Source organism: Pelodiscus sinensis, chromosome 30, assembly GCF_049634645.1.
Source record: "Pelodiscus sinensis isolate JC-2024 chromosome 30, ASM4963464v1, whole genome shotgun sequence".
NCBI classification, from domain to species: domain Eukaryota; kingdom Metazoa; phylum Chordata; order Testudines; family Trionychidae; genus Pelodiscus; species Pelodiscus sinensis.
In genome coordinates, this window is record NC_134740.1 from 2,653,838 (window position 1) to 2,671,934 (window position 18,097).

The 18,097-nt window shown below is 49.8% G+C and overlaps 1 protein-coding gene across 2 annotated transcripts; it reads right to left on the minus strand.

Moving 5' to 3' along the window:
* Positions 1-848: 848 nt before the first annotated feature.
* On the minus strand, positions 849-9,932 carry LOC102458466 (olfactory receptor 4Q2-like). 2 transcript variants are annotated; one of them, XM_075912009.1, is made up of 2 exons: positions 9,915-9,932; positions 849-1,769 (listed from the first exon to the last, which is right to left on the minus strand). In XM_075912009.1, exons 1-2 carry the CDS (start codon positions 9,930-9,932, stop codon positions 849-851), a joined length of 939 nt encoding a protein of 312 aa, XP_075768124.1. The 2 variants fall into 2 exon arrangements, with proteins under 2 accessions (XP_075768124.1, XP_006128352.2); XM_006128290.2 differs by lacking the exon at positions 9,915-9,932 and having other exon boundaries at positions 849-1,793.
* Positions 9,933-18,097: the final 8,165 nt, after the last annotated feature.

Below are 18,097 nucleotides of genomic sequence, written 5' to 3' on the forward strand. Positions count from 1 at the left end.
GCGGATTTCTCTTTCGAAAGATCCGCCTGCAGTCTAGACGCGATCTTTCGAAAGAGGCTCTTTCGAAAGATGCTTTCGAAAGAGCCTCTTTCGAAAGAAGCCTGCAGTCTAGACATAGCCTTATAGACTAACCGAAGTGTAGGAGCATAAGCTTTTGTGGGCAAAGACCCACTTCGTCAGATGCATGGAGTGGAAATTTCCAGAGGCAGGAATAAATATGCAGGCCAGGATCAGGTTGGAGATGACGAGGTGGATCCAATCAGGGAGGATGAGGCCCACTTCTAGCAGCTGATCTGGAGGTGTGAATTCCAAGAGAGCAGAAGCTGCTTTTGTAGTTAGCAAGCCATTCACAGTCTGTGTTTAATGCAGAGTTGATTGTGTCAAACTTAAAGATGAACTGTAGCTCAGCAGTTTCTCTTTGAAGTCTGGTCCTGAAGTTTTTTGGCTGCAGGATGGCTACTTTTAGATCTGCAATTGTGTGTCCAGGAAGATTGAAGTGTTCCCCTACAGGTTTTTGTATGTTGCCATTCCTAATATCAGATTTGTGTCCATTGATTCTTTTACGTAGGGACTGTCCTGTTTGGCCGATGTATATAGCAGTGGGGCATTGTTGGCACAGGATGGCATATATTACGTTGGTGGATGTGCAGGAGAATGTACCAGTGACAGTATGGCTGATCTGGTTAGGTCAGTATAGAGCAGTGTTTCTTAAACTTTTGAAGACCAAGGAACACCACGCAATATTTTTTTTATGAGGAACACCAAGGATTTTTTTGGTGAGGAAAGAAAAAAGGAGGTTTGCCTCTTTAAGGGTGGCCAGTTGCCAGGTTCTCATCTCTCCCCGTGTCTCAGACGACAACCTTCCCCCCGAAAGTGATGCCCCTTGTCCTCAGTCTCCTCATGGCTGACTTCACCTCCTTGTTCCTCAGCGTGTAGATCATGGGGTTGAGCGTGGGGGTGATGATGTTGTACAACACCGAGACCAACTTGTCCACCGGGAAGATGGAGAAAGGCCGGGCATAGATGAAGATGCAGGGCCCAAAAAACAAGGTCACCACCGTGAGGTGGGAGGCACAGGTGGAGAGCGCCTTGCGGCGCCCTTCGGGGGAGCGAATCCTCACCAAGATAGTGGCGTAGGAGGCCACCAGGACGATGAAGCAGCTGGTGGAGATGAGCCCACTGTTGGAGACCATGAGCAGCTCCACCATGTAGGTATCGGTGCAGGCCAGCTTGATCACCGGCGGGACGTCGCAGAAGAAGTTGTCCACCTGGTTGGGCCCGCAGAAGGGTAGCCGCATGGTGAGGACCGTCTGGACCAGAGAGTGGATGAACCCACCCGCCCAGGACGCCGCCACCAGCCAGCTGCAGAGGGTCCGGTTCATGATGCTGGGGTAGTGGAGGGGCTTGCAGATGGCCACATAGCGGTCGTAGGCCATGACGGTGAGCAGGAACATCTCAGCCGCCCCTATGAAGTGCAGGAAGAAGAGCTGGGCCATGCAAGCCGGGTAGGAAATGCTCCTTCTCTCCGACAGGAAGTCCAGGAGCATCTTGGGGGCGGTGACAGTGGAGTAGCACAGGTCTAGGAAGGAGAGGTTGCCCAGCAGGAAGTACATGGGCGTGCGGAGGTGGGGGTCGGAGCTGACGGTGGCCATGATGAGAGAGTTCCCCACCAACGTGGCGATGTAGACCAAGAGGAACACGGAGAACAAGGCGGCTTGGGACTGTGGGGTCGGGGAAAGAGCAGCCAAGAGGAACTCCCCCACCGGCGTCTGGTTTCTCCACAGCTGCTCCATTGGCCAGATTCAGGTCTGAGGCACCTGGTGGGGAACTTCAGGAAAAACAAAAAGATAATTCCCAAGGACTTCACTCACACCTCACTCCGATGGCCGTCCACGGGCACGGGCCAGAGTGGCTTCCTCACCCGTTATTGGAATGTTTCAATCGTCGAGGAGTCCGGCCAACCAGTGAAAGGTAAAAGAAGTTCTCGTGCTTGAGAAGCAAATTGAGAAAGTTGATGTTACTGGTGGCATGATTTTCATGAAGAAGGATTTTGCAACCATTGGTTCATTTTTTTTAATTGTATCCTTTGGTATATATGGTTGTGACTATTTTCTTCCACTATTTGATCTGAGGAAGTGGGTCTGGCCCACGAAAGCTCATCATTTAATGAACCATCTTGTTAGTCTTTAAAGTGCTACATAGTCCTGTATTTTGTTTTGGTTCTAACCTGTTTGGGAAAGACGGAATAGGTGAAAGAGACAAGAGGGATGCCACTCCACATTAAAATAATTAACTTCTTTCTTTCTTTCTTTCTTTCTTTCTTTCTTTCTTTCTTTCTTTCTTTCTTTCTTTCTTTCTTTCTTTCTTTCTTTCTTTCTTTCTTTCTTTCTTTCTTTCTTTCTTTCTTTCTTTCTTTCTTTCTTTCTTTCTTTCTTTCTTTCACTAACTAACTAACTAACTAACTAACTAACTAACTAACTAACTAAGCGAGTAAGTAACAAAGCCAGATGTGGATACGGACGAGATCCATTAGGCTGCGTCTACACGGCAAAATTATTCTGGAATAACGGTCGTTATTCCAAAATAACAATGCGAGTCTACGCAGTCATATCATTATTTCAAAATAATTTCGAAATAACAGATGGCTTGTTCCGACTTCTGTAAACCTCGTTCCATGAGGAATAATGTCTATTCCGAAATAGCTATTTTGAAATCAAGCGGATGTGGACACGCCACTGCTGCTATTTCGAAATAGCCCCTCACCGGGGCCATCCTAAGTTATCCCTCCTGTGGCTCTACATCGAGATAGCATGTCTACATTAGGGAAGCCGGCCTCTGCCTCATTTTGAGGCTTCCCTGCAGTGTAGACATGCTATTTCGAAATAATCGCGCAGTGTCGACGTACCCTTACAGAGCAACATATCAAACCAAATAACAAGAGGAATTCCTCCTTAAACACTTGCTCAGACTATGGGTCTCTAGGAAGCCAGCTATGGCTCTTCTGGAGCTCCAACTCAGCTCCCCCTTGCTCCCCCCAAAGCTGGGAGCCTTTAGGCCCCCACAAGACTCGAACGCCAGTGCCGGCTTCCTGCGGGGAGGGGCAGGGGGAGAAAGCCCCACCCAACACTGAGGAAAGCTGTGTGCAAAATTGACTGGGAGGAAAACATTCAAGCAGAAAAATGTGAATGAAAATTGGAAGTTTATGAGACCACTCCAAAATTATGATCCAAAAAGCCCACCCCGGTTTAGTGTTGATGTTAAGGCAGGAATTAAAAATAACAAAGCAATATATAAAAGGAAAAATACATAGCAATCAATCTAAATGTAGACATCATGAAATGCAGAGAATTGAAAAGGGAAGCTAAAGGCATTAGGCAAATCTCCATTGCTACCAAGGATAAGGACAATAAAAAGGTTTGCTAAGACATCCTAGCAAAAGTATCGGCTCATTACTAGATGGGGATGATGACATTGTTAGTAATAATGCAGAAAAGTAAATATTCCTGCCCTGTATTTGGAAAGATGAAGATGACGAAGTACTTTCCAACCCGTTAGCAAGCAAGGAAGATGTTACGCATCAACAAGGGATGCAGGTTTTTAAAATAATGGATAATTTGCCTGTAAGAGGGCTAAATGATTTGGCTGAAGAAAGTTAGGGTTCAATTCCTTTTTAATCCCCTCTTATGCACAGAGGAGGACTTGAACCAGCCACCTCACCGAGCCCAGATGAGTATCCAAGCCATGGAGATTACAGTGGGTAGTTCCACTCCCCCCCACATACAGCTGTTTTGGGGGGAACTAGATAGTCCCCTTTGCTCTAACCACTAGACCCTACTCCCCTTCTAGAGCTGAAGTGAACCCAGGAGTCCCAGTGGCCTTATCCTCACACTCACTGCCCCTCATTGCCCCTGAACTTGTTGAAAATTCTCCACCCAGGGTAGAGGAGGGGGAAAAATGAAATATAGATCCTGGCCTGGCTCCTGCCCACTTCATTCTCTGCCCAACAGATGCCCCTCTTGTGCCAGTCACCAGCTGTGATGTCTCTTTGACCATGAGGCGTGTCTGTGACATACATGGACCGGTCAATGACATAGGAGTTGGTTTTAAAAAGCCACGTTCCTTACCTTAAATTCTGGGGGCCGCAGACCAGGAGGACGGGGGGACAGACAGGAGAAATTCCTGTGGAAGAAGGAAAGACAGGTTGAAGACGCTTCAGATCCCTGGGGAGATATTTTTTCAGGGGTCTCATTAGAGGCTAATTTGTTAATTGTGCCATTTTTCTTGCATCCACTCCTGCCTGGAACTCTGTAAATGTCTAGAATCTACGTCGTCTAAGGGAATGGAATGACTGAAATGATTGAAATCAGATTTAGTACAGGTTGAACCTCTCTAGTTCGGCACGTTGGTCTGGCAACCTCCTTGGTCCGGCATGATGCAAGCTAGCCGGATATCCACTTATCATGGGTGTGGCCAAGTTTCCCGTTGTCCCATAAAGTTTGTTTACAGGCTCTCTGAGTTCTGCGCTGTTATTTAGCTCTAATTTACCCCTCAATCTCTTTTAAGAGTAGGACAGCAAGCAGTGGAAGTTTTGAGAATGCTGCTAGATAGACCATATTGACCTCCCATGGTCAGGTAAATTCTCTAGATCAGTACCGGTCAGGTCCCACAGGTGCTGAACTAGAGATGTTCCACCTGTAGTGGTTTATAGCCCTTTCCACCTGGAGATCTCGAGGCACTCAACAAAGACTGGTTGGTAAATTGTTGTAGAAGGGGAAACTGAGGCTCGGGGGCTGGGCTCGATGTCCTCTTAAGGTCTCGTCTAGCCCTAGGATTCTATGGAAAAGCTGTCCAAATTCACCTTGCCTCGCCCTGTAGATAACCCTGCTCCCTACAGACCAAAATCCCTGCCTCTTCCAAATCCGAGGAAATTCAAGAGAAGGCGAGTAACCCCGATTCTGCTCTGTCCCAGGTGGGAATAGACCCCAGTAGCTCTGATGCCTAGATTTTCCCCTCAACTCTTCCCCGATCTCCCCCCACTAAGCACCCCGGCCTCGTTCTCTTAACATCTCTCGAAAGAAATACCGAACTCAAAAGAGAGGCAGAGAATTCTCACGCCAGCTGATCAGCAATCGGCTCGGGGGATGTGGGCTGTGATTTTTCCTGGGCACCCTAAAAAACCCAAGAGAAACTATAGTTTGGGGCAACCTCTCAACCTGCAGCAGAGAGAGAGAGAGATTAAAATCCACCCTGTAGCTGGGGACTGGGCGTGATGCACAATTAAAAAAAAAAGCAGCAATCCAAGAGTTGAATTCCCCATAACCGAGACAGGGGCATGCTTTGACCTTTTGTCCTTGAAAATCTTCCAGAGATCTTGAAATCATCCCAAGATGGGACTGGGAAAAGGTTGAAACGTTGAAAAGTTTTTCAGGAAGGGGAAACGTCCTCTTTCTAAAACACTTCGTTTATTTCGGCCCTTTTAATGCCTTCACAGATCACTGCCGTGCAAATATCAGCGATAAAGCATTCAACAGAGCTCTCCTTTAGAAGAGCATCACATGGCATCATAACCATCCGATTTCTCTACTTAACACGGTGCTACTTTATCACAGATTGAGCATCGTTTCATTGCTCCTGGTGTGTCGTAGTTGGTGATTTTATTTTGTCGCGTGAAATCTTTGACTGTATCAGGAATATCTAGCAAATATTAACGTCTAACAAAAATTGCACAGGTGTGCTTTTTCCTTTGCAGGTGAAGGTATCTTGGCTGTGTATTGGATAAATGGTAAATAAACATCTAAGTGTCAACAGCAAGTCATTCCTAACCTCCGTCACTGACTAATTAGCTTATATCTGGTGCAAAAAGCTTGATAAACACTTTTAAGCCTATATCCTCATTCCGGTGGCTGAGGAGGCTCGTATTAGAACTGTGAAGTTGATGACAGTGGTTCCCAACCTTTTCCAAATTTCAGGAAGACTTGGTGACCCATTTCGACAATTCAGGAAGACTTGGTGACCCAAGGAAATTCAAAAACAGGGGAGAAGTGGGGGGAAGGGCAGAGCCATCTGGGCGACCCTTTTGAAATGTACTTGGGTCCCGACCCATAGGCTGGGAAACCCTGCTTTGTTCCCTTTCTTGAATCCAGCTAAATTCCAAGTTTCAGTGAGATCCAGTGGCTGTGAGTTCCACCGGCCAATTGTGGAATGCGTGGGGAAATATTTCCTTGGCTCACGTTTATGTCCACTATCTTCCTTCCTGGCCCCTCTTGATCTTGTGTAAAAAACAGAAAGGGCAAAAAAAAAGTGCCTAGGTGTAAGTAGAAGGCAGCCCATTCAAAATCTATGCAAGGAAATACTTTCTCCCCCCGCACGTGGTGGGTAATTCAGACAGCGGAACGCTCTGCCACAGGAAAACCACTGTGACCAAGACCGAGGCAAGCTGCCAAAAGGGGCTGGATGTTTACTCGGAGGTCAGGTCTGCGCAGTTGTAATATACGCTGCCAAAAACCTTGGAAGGAAAGTTAAACCTCAAACCTCAGAGTTAAACCTCAAACCTCTAGTCAAGACCAGGCCGAGATCTTAGGGGGTAGATTATCTGACCTCTGCTCTTGCGGGTTTGGACTTACCCTGCTGAAACTGGACAACGTCCAAAACAGGTTACACGATTAAATGGATCTTGTGTCTCATCCTTTCTTGCAAACTACGACCTGACTTCTTGGTCTTGTTCATTATCTGCTTTCCCCCTCCGACACAGTCTTTTCTAAACTGCCTCTCTTCCTAACAGGCTGAGAGCTCGGCGAGGCTGGGAAACAAGGATTTCTGACGTCTCTACCTGACTCTAGGTGGGTGAAAATCTCTATCAGGTGAGCTCGGAGGTGGGGGGCTAGGAACCCAGATTCCTGGGCACTTTTGGTGTCTCTGGGTGGGGCGCGGGGGCTAGTCGTTAGAGCAGGGTGCCTAGGTGTGTGGATGTCTGGGCTTGATTCTCGGCTCATGGATTTTGAGACCGGAGGATAGGACCCTGGACTTCTGGGTTCTATTACTGGACATTGGCCAGGACGCTGGTCTCGGTGGCCCGTTGGTGGGACTCAGCGTGGTTGTTCTTGTGTCTAGTAGAGGACGGATCTAGTAGCTAGAAGCCCTGGAAGTCAGGACTCCGGGTTTGGGTTCTCAGTGGGATCTAGTGACTACCAAGAGAGGGGGTGGGTTCTTGGGGAGTCTGGGTGCAAGAGCCACCTTCAGGAAGGTGGTGGGGTCTAGATGGTTACAGAGACCAGCATGGGTAGAATGACAGATCACTAGAACGGGAAGAGACCTCAAAAGGTCATCGGGTCCAGTCCCCTGCCCTCGCAGCAGGACCAAGCACCAGTGGTTCTCAACTTGTTTCAGTCCACGGACCACCAGGACAATCAAAAAATTTTTGTGGACCACTGAAAAAGTCTCCATGGACCACCAGTTGGGAACCACCAGTCTAGACCATCCGTGACAGGTGTCTGTCCAACCTGCTCTTCAATATCTCCAGAGATGGAGATTCCACAACCTCCCTAGGCAACTTATTCCAGTGTTTCACCACCTGGACAGGTAGGAAGATTTTCCTAATGTCCAAGCTAAATATTCCTTGATTCTTGTCCTAACCTAAGGGCAAGGAGAACCGTTTTTCTCCCTCCTCCTCGGGACACCCTTTTAGATACTTGAAAACCTCTATCATGTCCCCCCTCCGTCTTCTCCTTTCCAAACTAAACAAACCCAATTCCTTCAGCCTTCCCTCCTTGCTTCTGTTCTCTAGACCTTTCCTCATTCTTCTTCCTCTTCTCTGGATTGTCTCCGATTTCTCCCCCTCTTTCCTGAAATGCGGTGCCCAGATCTGGACACGACCCTCCAACTGAGGCCGAATCCGTGCAGAGCCGAACGGAAGAATGACTTCTCGTGTCTGGCTCACCGCGCTCCTGTTCATGCAGCCCAGAATCAAGTTGGTTTTTTTTTTTTTGCCAGAGTGTCCCACGGTTGACTCACGTTTAACTCGGCCCCAGCCGAGGAGGGGTATCTGAGCAGACCTGGCAGAAAAGGGGTGTCTAAGCAGATCTGGCAGAAGAGGGGTGTCTAAGCAGACCTGGCAGAAGAGGGGTGTCTAAGAGGACCTGGCAGAAATCTTGCGTCAATATCAACTCAGGTGACAGAGGCGGGCACTTGAAATCTGGTTTCTCCAAATGATCAATCCCGGATTATAACAGCGGGGACTCCCCCATCCCCCACTTGAAAATTTGCCACCTACTCACCTCTGCTGAAGTCTCCCAGACGGGTCACATCTTGGGGCGTGGGCGGTGGCCCCGTGTCCTGCTCCGCTACCTCTGCCGGCTCCTCGCCCCACTGCCGATCTATAAACTCGTGTGCTAATGAGAAGGAGCCGATGGCTGCTTTTGCCTGGCTCCGGCACAGGAAAATTGGCCCCGTGGGACGCCGAGGAGGGCTGAGCTGGCATTTTAATTGCAAGGGGGGTGATTAAGCCGTGTCTGAGCAGGGCGCGGTCCCCGGCAGCGCAAACGCAGCTAACAGGGATGGAATCAGGCGTCCAAGGACTGGATTGCAAAGCGGATGGAGGTTTCTGCAGGGGGACGGACATTCAGAGTGGGTTGGCAAACCGTGGGTACTGAACATCCAATTCCTTCCCCCTCCAGTGACTTTGCAAATCTTACTAGCCTAGCACCACCTACACTGCAGGGGAAACTGAGGCACACAGAGGGGAAAGGGCTCTGCCCACCAAGGGGTTTAGGCGCCTCGGTCCCGACTCTGAGGTTCCACTCAAATTCCACCCCAATGTCACCTACCTCAGCCAGTCCCACTGGCTTTCCCTGCTAGAGGGGCCTAAACCCCCTTGCTAGATCGAGCCCATTCCAACTGCCTGCCTCAGTTTCTCCACACCGTTCAAGGGTGATGAAAATTTGCAAAGCCACTGGGGCGGGGAGGGGAGTGTTGGATGCACAGGTTCAAATCCAAGGGCGAGGAAACCCTGGAGAAACTAGACCTTAGTTTTCTGCTGCTGAGGATGTGCAGACTACCAGCAGGAAAATTACTCTGAGGCTAGGAGAAGAAGCAAGGGGCTTAAACTGCTTCAAGGAAGGTTGAGGCTGGACATTCGGAAACATTTCCTGGCAGGGTGGTGAAACACTGGAATACATTGGCTAGGCGGGTTGTGAACTCTCCATCCCTGGAGATATTTAAGCGCAGGTTGGACAAACACCTGTCAGGGATGGTCTAGATGGTGCTTGGTCCTGCCATGGGGGGGACTGGACCTCTCGCGGTCCCTTCCCGATCTAGTATCTGTGATTCTCTGATCCTGGGGTGTCCTGAAATGGGGTGCTCCCCTGCAGGGCACTTCTCTGGGTAGCCCAAATTTGAATCTCCCTAGTGCCTGATCTGGGCCCAGGCCACTTGAACCTGGGACTAAGAGGGCAATGCCCTTATGAGCGTACTAAGGGCAACTTGGTCTGTAGCTCGCTCAGTCTCCCTGGGGGTAAAGAGGGTTGCGTCTACATGGCATGGGGAATCCAGATTCTGACTCTGCTTTGAGCCAAAGCCCCTCTGCTGGCCACACATTAACCAATCTGACTCCAATTGGTTTTTTTGCTCAACCAGTTTTGCTGCAATTTTTGTTTTCTGGCCCAAGTCAATTCTTTTTTTTTTTCCTCAACACATTTTGCTGCTATTTTTTGGGGGGGAGAGGCATGAGGGTGTCTCAAGAATCAAAAAGGGGGTGCAATGCTGAAAAGTTTGGGAATCACTGGAGTAGGGAGTTCTCAGGACCTGGCTTCTAGGGCTCTGTCAGGGAGGGACCGGCCAGTTTTCACGTCCTCTGGCGCCTTGGCTCCATGCCGTGGGATTTCGCCACATGGATGCCGCTGGAGCGGCTGACGTGGGGCATGAGAACCATGCGCCATGGTGCGGACACGGAAGTGCAGCCAGGAGATCGGGCCAGTGGTTGCGAGCTGGCGTTTATGAAACAGAGGGGAGGCTAACCTGGGGGGCTTGAAAAAACTGGGGACCCCATGCCTGGATCCTGCAGGCCTGGGTTTGCAAGGCAGGGTAGATGCATCCAGGGAGTGTAGCCTAGTGGTGACAGCCACCCAGAGGGATAGGCGTGTCCAGGTCCCCTGCTCTGAATTGTGGCAGGACCATACTGCCGGACAATCACGCACCATGATATGTGGGTCTCCCACTGGAAAGGGCTGACCTAGCTTTAAAACTCAGTAGAAGTTTGTGGGGGCAGGGGAATGGGGGGGGGGGGGGGTGAGACCCTGCCCCCTGAGGGCCCTCCCCTCCTCCTTCTCCTGTTCCTGATACCCCGCTCCTTCCACAGCCCCCTCCCCTGCTCCTCCCCTTCTCACCCAAGGGTGGAGCCTTGAGGATAAGGAGGGCCAAGGCCTTGGAGAGGCGGGGCCACAAGGACCAGGAGGGGTGGGGTCACAAAGGGGGCCCAGTAATGGGAAGAGCAACGTGGCCTCCCCCCCGCAAACTTTGCCCACGTTGAAACGTGCATGGGCTCCCCCCCCCCACACTGGCGGAGCGTTCACAGCTGCGACCCCCGAGCAGAAATAGGCCCCGCCTCCTACTGAGGCACCGACTTCCATCCGAGGGGAGGGGCTTAGACTGCACCTCGCTCCCAGCCATTTCCTATTGGCTGGCTGAGGTGCTGCTGGACGTGCTTGAGTTTGGGCGCCTCTTTCTTAGGGGCTGAACCCTTCGGGGGGCCCATGTGGGGCTGTGACTAGCGGGGGGAGGGGATGCCAGGCCCAGCTAAGCCCAGCTGAAGGCCAAGGTGTCTCCTGCCGGGCCAGGCAGCAGAGACAGGAGAGAAACGAATGTCCCTGGGAGATAATTCAATCTGTTGCGCATTTTGGCTGCCTGCTGCACCCTGCAGGAGGGATTCTGTGTGTGTGTGTGTGTGTGTGTGAGAGAGAGCAGGTGTAGGATTGTGTCGCCACCTAGTGGGGAAAATGCAACCAAGTCTCCGGGTGTAAGAGTCGCTCTGTTGCACGTGTGTTTGTGCATGTGTGAGACACAGTGGCACAACACCGTGTGTGAGACAGACATTGTGTATGTGTGTGTGGGGGGCACAGAGACACGGTGTGTGTGTGTGTGCAGGGGGGAGAGAGGGACAGTTTGTGCATGTGTGAGAAACAGTGATGCAGTGACGTGTGTGTGATAGAGACACAATGGGGGTGTGTGTAAGAGAGAGAGGGATAGTGTATGTTTGCGTATGTGTGAGAAACAGTGATGCAGTGACGTGTGTGTGATGGAGACACAATGGGGGTGTGTGTAAGAGAGAGAGGGATAGTGTATGTTTGTGCATGTGTGAGAAACAGCGATGCAGTGACGTGTGTGTGATGGAGACACAATGGGGGTGTGTGTAAGAGAGAGAGGGATAGTGTATGTTTGTGCATGTGTGAGAAACAGCGATGCAGTGACGTGTGTGTGATAGAGACACAATGGGGGTGTGTGTAAGAGAGAGAGGGATAGTGTATGTTTGCGTATGTGTGAGAAACAGTGATGCAGTGATGTGTGTGTGACTGAAATTGTGAGTGGCACAGAGACATAGTGTGTGTGTGATGGTGTGTATGTGTGTGTGAGTGAGAGAGAGAGAGAGAGGGAGGGGGACAGTGTGTGTTTGAGCATATGAGAGAAACAGTGACACAGTAACGTGTGTGTGACAGAAATTGTGACTGTGTGTGTGTGTGTGTGTGAGAGACGGTGTGTATGTGTGTGTGAGTGAGAGAGAGGGACAGTGTGAGTTTGATCATATGGGAGAAACAGTGACACAGTAACGTGTGTGTGACAGAAATTGTGACTGTGTGTGTGTGTATGTGTGTGTTAGTGAGAGAGCAAAGGACAGTGTGTGTTTGTGCAAGTGTGAGAACCAGTGACACAGTGAAGTTGGTGAGACAGAAATTGTGTGTGTGCGACACAGAGACACCATGGGGGTGTGTGTGAGCAAGAGAGAGTGAGAAGGACAGTGATGTGTCTGTGACAGCAATTGCGTGTCAAAGAGCGAGAGACCCAGACATAGCATGTGTGTTGGCTAAGGCTACACCCAAATTGCACGATTATTTTGGAAGCAGTTCTTCCGGAAGAAATCCTCCAAATCGTGTCTTTCGAAAGAGCGCGTCTGCACTACAGGAAAGCCTCGAATTGAGTCCGAGGCCGGGGCTACAGCCACACGACGACCTTTTTCCAGAAGAGACTATGCAAATGAGAGCATGAGATATGCAAATCAGCCCTCCATTTGCATGTCCTCATCCGGAAAATGTTTGTAGTGTAGCTGTAGCTACCTCCATGTAGACCCCCAGGAGGCCCGGGCGTGGGGAGGGGAATAATTACTTTGAATGACCCCAGAGGTGGGGCTATTTCGATATAACAGCACCGGAGCGTCCCCGCTCGTGGCATGAGGCTTACCAACGCCGAAATGAACCGCCCGCTAGTTCGAAAGTATTTTGGAATCACGGGGGAGCCGTGGAGATACTGGCCAAGTTCTTTCCGAAAAACGGCCCTTCCCCCGAAATAACTCTGCTGCGTAGACCACCTCTACACCTGTTTCTTCACCTATGGTAAGCGTCTCCTCAAGGGGGCTTGAGAGAGGTCCGGGGCGTACGTCCACTCCACTGAATTTTGGAGACAACTCAACTTTGGTTTTAAGTTTCACAGCCCTTTGTTAAGCTGGTCCTGTGTTACGCCCCAAAATGTCATCGCCCGCCCAGTGACGATGAAGTTGTTTAAACAAACGAAAAAGGTTTGGTGTGTCTGTGGGGGGGGGAACTTTGGCTATAAAAAGTGATATCTGCCTTGTCCGAAGAGCGGCTTTCTGACCTGTCGCAAGGCTGGGGTAAGAAAGCAGGCAGGCAGGGCCGGAGAGACAGGAACTGTTTTGCATAGCAATGCAGACGAGACCACGTCAAAAGAACACGGGACAAGCGGCCGTGTACTGGGACTTGTTTCTGAGGAGCAAAAAGTACAGATGCAGCCAGGAAACTGACCTGCCGTGACGAAGCTTTGGGGTCGCCCTTTCCTGCACCCCCGTAGAGGCACGAACAGACTCCACCAGTCAGTAGAACAGAGGGAGTTTATTGCTTCTCCAGGATACAGCACAGCACAGATGTCATCTGGTTCCAGGGCAGGCCTAGGATGCCTCAGCCCCCCTTGAGATGCGGGAGACTGAGCCCTGAAATCCCAGCCCGTTGCTTAGGCTGCTTCCTCCATGATACCAGACAGAAACTGCCCAATTTCTAGCCCTGCCCCCCAGCCAGGGCTACACTCCGCCTTCCTCCCTTTGCTCCCCTCCCTGGGAGGTAACTGGTCAGACAGGTTACCTGCCTGACCCATCAGCTACTCGGCTGGGCCGTGGTACAAACAGCAGCCAGTAGGGGTCACCCACAGCCCAAACCTAGCAACCAGCAAGGTACCCCCACTACATCACACTGCACATTCACAGTAACATCCTGGATAGCAGAATGTACCCCAAATAGGGCACTGGGCATTTGACACATCCTACACAACATGGAATCAAGCGGAAAATAGTATTAGAACTATCGATCAAGTCTCGCCTGGCTATAAATTGGGCTTAGTAAGAACAATCGGTAAGAGGGATGGGCAGGATGGACCCACACGTCCTCTCGATCTAACTAGAAGTGATTAGGCCCGTCACACCGGGTACGTCCGTGGTGACGTCCCGACACGTGGGAAAAAACGGCGCCACGCCCACCCGCCTGCCACTGTTGGTAGCATACGGGTGACGCATCGGTGAATGCGGCTTTGTTATTGTATATAGGAGATCTGTTCGTCGTTGCTTTTGCATTGCTTTGCGCCGTCTGGGATTTGGGGTTGTTTAGTCTGCAGAAGAGAAGAGCGAGGGGGGATTTGGTAGCAGCCTGCAACTTCCTGAAGGAGGGTTCAAAGAGGCTGTTCTCAGTGGTGGCAGATGGCAGAACGAGGCGCAATGGTTTCACGTTGGAGTGGGGGAGGTCTAGGTTAGATATTAGGAAAAATGATTTCTCTCGGTGGGTGGGGAAGCACTGGGATGGGTTCTCTAGGGAGCAGGTGGAATCTCCATCCCTAGAGGTTTTTAAGGCTCTCCTTGACCAAACCCTGGCTGGGTTGATTGAGTTGGGATTGGTCCTGCCTTGGGCAGGGGGCTGGACTTGATGACCTTCTGAGGTCTCTTCCAACTCTCTGATTCTAGGAATCGATGTATGAATTGCTTTCGAATGTATAATAGTGATAGAAATGTAGCCGTGTTAGTCTGGGGTAGCTGAAGCAAAATGCAGGACGATGTAGCACTTTCAAGACTAACAAGACGGTTTATTAGATGATGAGCTTTCGTGGGCCAGACCCACTTCCTCAGATCAAATAGTGGAAGAAAATAGTCACAACCATATATACCAAAGGATACAATTTAAAAAAATGAACACATATGAAAAGGACAAATCACATTTCAGAACAGGAGGGGGATGCGGGGGGGGGGGGGGGGAGGAAGGAAGGTAAGTGTCTGTGAATTGATGATATTAGAGGTAGGGAGAGTGGGATGTTTGTGAGTTAATGGTATTAGAGGTGATAACTGGGGAAGCTATCTTGGTAATGGGTAAGATAGTTTGAGTGTTTGTTCATTCCTTCCCGGAGAGTGTCGAATTTTAACATGAATGACAGTTCAGAGGATTCCCTTTCAAGTGCAGATGTAAAAGGTCTTTTCGAATGTATAGTATTTAAAGTTTAAATTGTAGAGTCGTTGTGCTTAAGGCTTGTAACCGTACAACGGCTTAAAGCCTGCAAAAAATCAGAGAGTGGTTAAGTAGCCCTGACGTATCTTGGTTTCCTTTGGATCTAAAATGGGAATGGGAATTTCAGTGGGAAAGAGGTCAATGGAGGGATGATAGGAGTTACTATAGAGAACTTTCTGGGTGTCTGGCTGATGAGTCTTGCCCACATGCTCAGGGTTTAGCTGATCGCCATATTTGGGGTCGGGAAGGAATTTTCCTCCAGGGTAGATTGGCAGAGGCCCTGGAGGTTTTTCGCCTTCCTCTGTAGCATGGGGCACAGATCACAGCTGGAGGATTCTCTGCATCTTGGGGTCTTCAAAGTATTTGAAGGCTTCAATATCTGAGACATAGGTCAGAGGATTATTCTAGGAGGGGTGGGTGAGAGATCTAGGTGAGAGGATTATTCTAGGAGGGGTGGTTGAGATTCTGTGGCCTGCACTGTGCAGAGGGTCAGACTAGATGATCATAATGGTCCCTTCTGACCTTAAAATCTATGAATCTATGAAAATAAATCGAACCACACGACTATCTGAAAACTATAGGCACTTGGGATACTTCTAATTTTGTTTTTAAAAAGGGGGAACTTATACTTTTTTTCAAAAGGGGGTACTTACAATTTTGTTTGAAAAAGGGGTACTTTATCCAAAAAAGTCAGAGAAAGACTTCCCTAAACCAGCGTTTCTCAACTTTTTTTTAACGAATTACCCCTTTAAACAATCATTCTAAGTTCCCCGAGTACTTACAGTTTTCAGACACACCATTTGTTTTTCTACCGTTGCAACACATTGGTTTAAACCACTTCATCGTAGCTGGGCGGGTGATAAAATTTGGGGGGGTGAAAAATACAAAAATAACAAAGCACCGTAAAACTGAAACCCAAAGTTCAGTTTTCTCCACTTTTCAGCTGCGTTGATGAACCCACCGGACGTCTCTTAAGTACCCCTGAGGGGACTCGTACCGCTGGTTGAGACACACTGCTCTAGATCAGTGCTGCTTTGCCAGGGGTGTGGGGTGGGGGGTTGTCGTCCTGCCTCTGTAGCCTGATGGAGGGAGGCTAAAGGATCTTCCAGGAAGGACAGGGGGTCAGACAGGGAGCCCCGAAAAGCAGGAAGTTTGACCTTCAGAGCTTTCCCGCTTAGAAGCAAAACCAGGAAACGTTTTTCAAGTTTTTTGTTGATTTAATCTTCACCTTTCCTGTTGTTGGCAAAGAACACCACCCTTTTCCTTCCCGAGGGGCGATTCTGGCAAGGAGAAAACACCGAATAACCGCTCAGTGACACTGGGGCTTCTTGGGTAACGAAAGGGCTCCAAATAAAATATATTTACCCCCCCCTCCATCTCTGTCATGCTAAGATTTTATTGGTAAGAACAGGTTTTGAAGCTGTGGACGTGGGCTTCTTCAGCGAGTAGCCTCCCAGCGAGGGGAGGCCTATAAAACGTTGTAAAAATCGATTGCAATTGTCACGATGACGATTTAATGCTGCCACTCGAAAAGCTGCAGCTTTCTGTGCGAGTTGTTTGAGAAGGAAAGTCTGCCGCAAATACACGTTTGAGTTCAATGTTCCCTCTCATCTTTTCCATCCAGGCGCCGATTCTTTTTCCATCCCGGTGCGGAATAATTTTTCCGATGTGCACCAAGACATGCACAAAGGTGCACCACCCAAAGAAACACAACACCTAGGTGTAGGCACTCTGGTCATTAGTTGAGTGCCATTGAATATTCTCCTGAATACAACTGATACACACTAACATGGGATTCTCACATTGTACTTTTCTTTCTTTGCCTTCCTGTAACTTAAGAACATAAGAACGGCCAGACTGGGTCAGACCAAAGGTCCATCTAGCCCAGTATCCTGTCTGCCGACAGTGGCCAGCACCAGGAACCCCAGAGGGGGTGGACCAAAGACAATGATCAAGCGATTTGTCTCCTGCCATCCCTCTCCAGCCTCTGACACACAGAAGCCAGGGCCACCAGTTCTATCCCCTGGCTAATAGCCTTTTATGGACCTAACCACCAGGAAATTATCTAGCTTCTCTTTAAACTCTATTATAGTCCTAGCCTTCACAGCCTCCTCTGGCAAGGAGTTCCACAGGTTAACTATGTACTGTGTGAAGAAGAACTTTCTTTTATTAGTTTTAAACCTGCTCCCCATTCATTTCATTTGGTGTCCTTTCGTTCTTTTATTATGGGAACTTCGATGATTCTCAGTTTTGCTTCCCAGAAGGGTTTCTCCTCCTCTAGGTCGGTGGGCAGCCACGCCGCCCCAGCACCCTTGCCCTTTAAGCCAAGCCCAAGTCATTACTCCATGCCCGGCCTTCCTTCAGGCGCGGCGGCATCCAATCAAGGTCCACTTATATCTACGCCCAGCCCCGGACCAGGGCGGCTGCAAACCAGCGAAGTCTGGTTATGGACAGGCCAGGCCCTGGCTCAAGGCGTGGCAGTAACAAACACAGGTTTGGTCTCCTTGTTCAGGAGGGGTGAAGGCTGAGTACCTGCAGACTGCGACGGGCTCAGCGGGTGCTCCTACCTGAAATGTGCCGGCCTTAGGGCTTTTAACAGCCCCCACTAACTCCTGGGACACTTCCTGTCTCCCCCCCAGCCGGTACCTGGGTTTCTGGCGGCACAGTCCGGAAGCCCAAAGTGGTCTCATCCCACTGGGGTCCCGGAGGTCCGATCCAGGCCTCTGCGGCTTGCAGGTGGATAGGGCTCAACCAGTCTCCTGGGTAGGGTTGCCAGGTGTCCAGTATTGACTGGGACAGTCTGTCATTTTTGCCTTCTGTCCAGTAAAATATCTAGAAAATACTGGATGTCTACAATGTCTGGTATTTTCTGGGGTTTTTTCCCAGCCAGGAGGCAAAAATACTGGACACCTGGCAACCCTATGACACACTCAGCAACTGGGCCCAGGCCCTGTCTTCCCCCCAAGCTCCTGTACCCCTACCCCCTGCATCCACATAGAATCATAGAATCATAGGACTGGAAGGGACCTCGAGAGGTCATCGAGTCCAGCGCCCCGCCCTCAAGGCAGGACCAAGCTCCGTCTACACCATCCCTGACAGATGTCTATCCAACCTGTTCTTAAATATCTCCAGAGAGGGAGATTCCACCACCTCCCCTGGCAATTTATTCCAATATTTGACCATCCTGACAGTTAGGAATTTTTTCCTAATGTCCAATCTAAACCTCCCCTGCTGCACTTTAAGCCCATTACTCCTTGTCCTGTCCTCAGAAACCAAGAGGAACAAATTTCTCCTTCCTCCTTGTGACACCCTTTTAGATATTTGAAAACCGCTATCAT

What these genes read in the sequence shown, in the direction of transcription:
- LOC102458466 (XM_006128290.2), bottom strand. Translation starts at nt 1,793, where the DNA reads ATGGAGCAGCTGTGGAGAAACCAGACGCCGGTGGGGGAGTTCCTCTTG.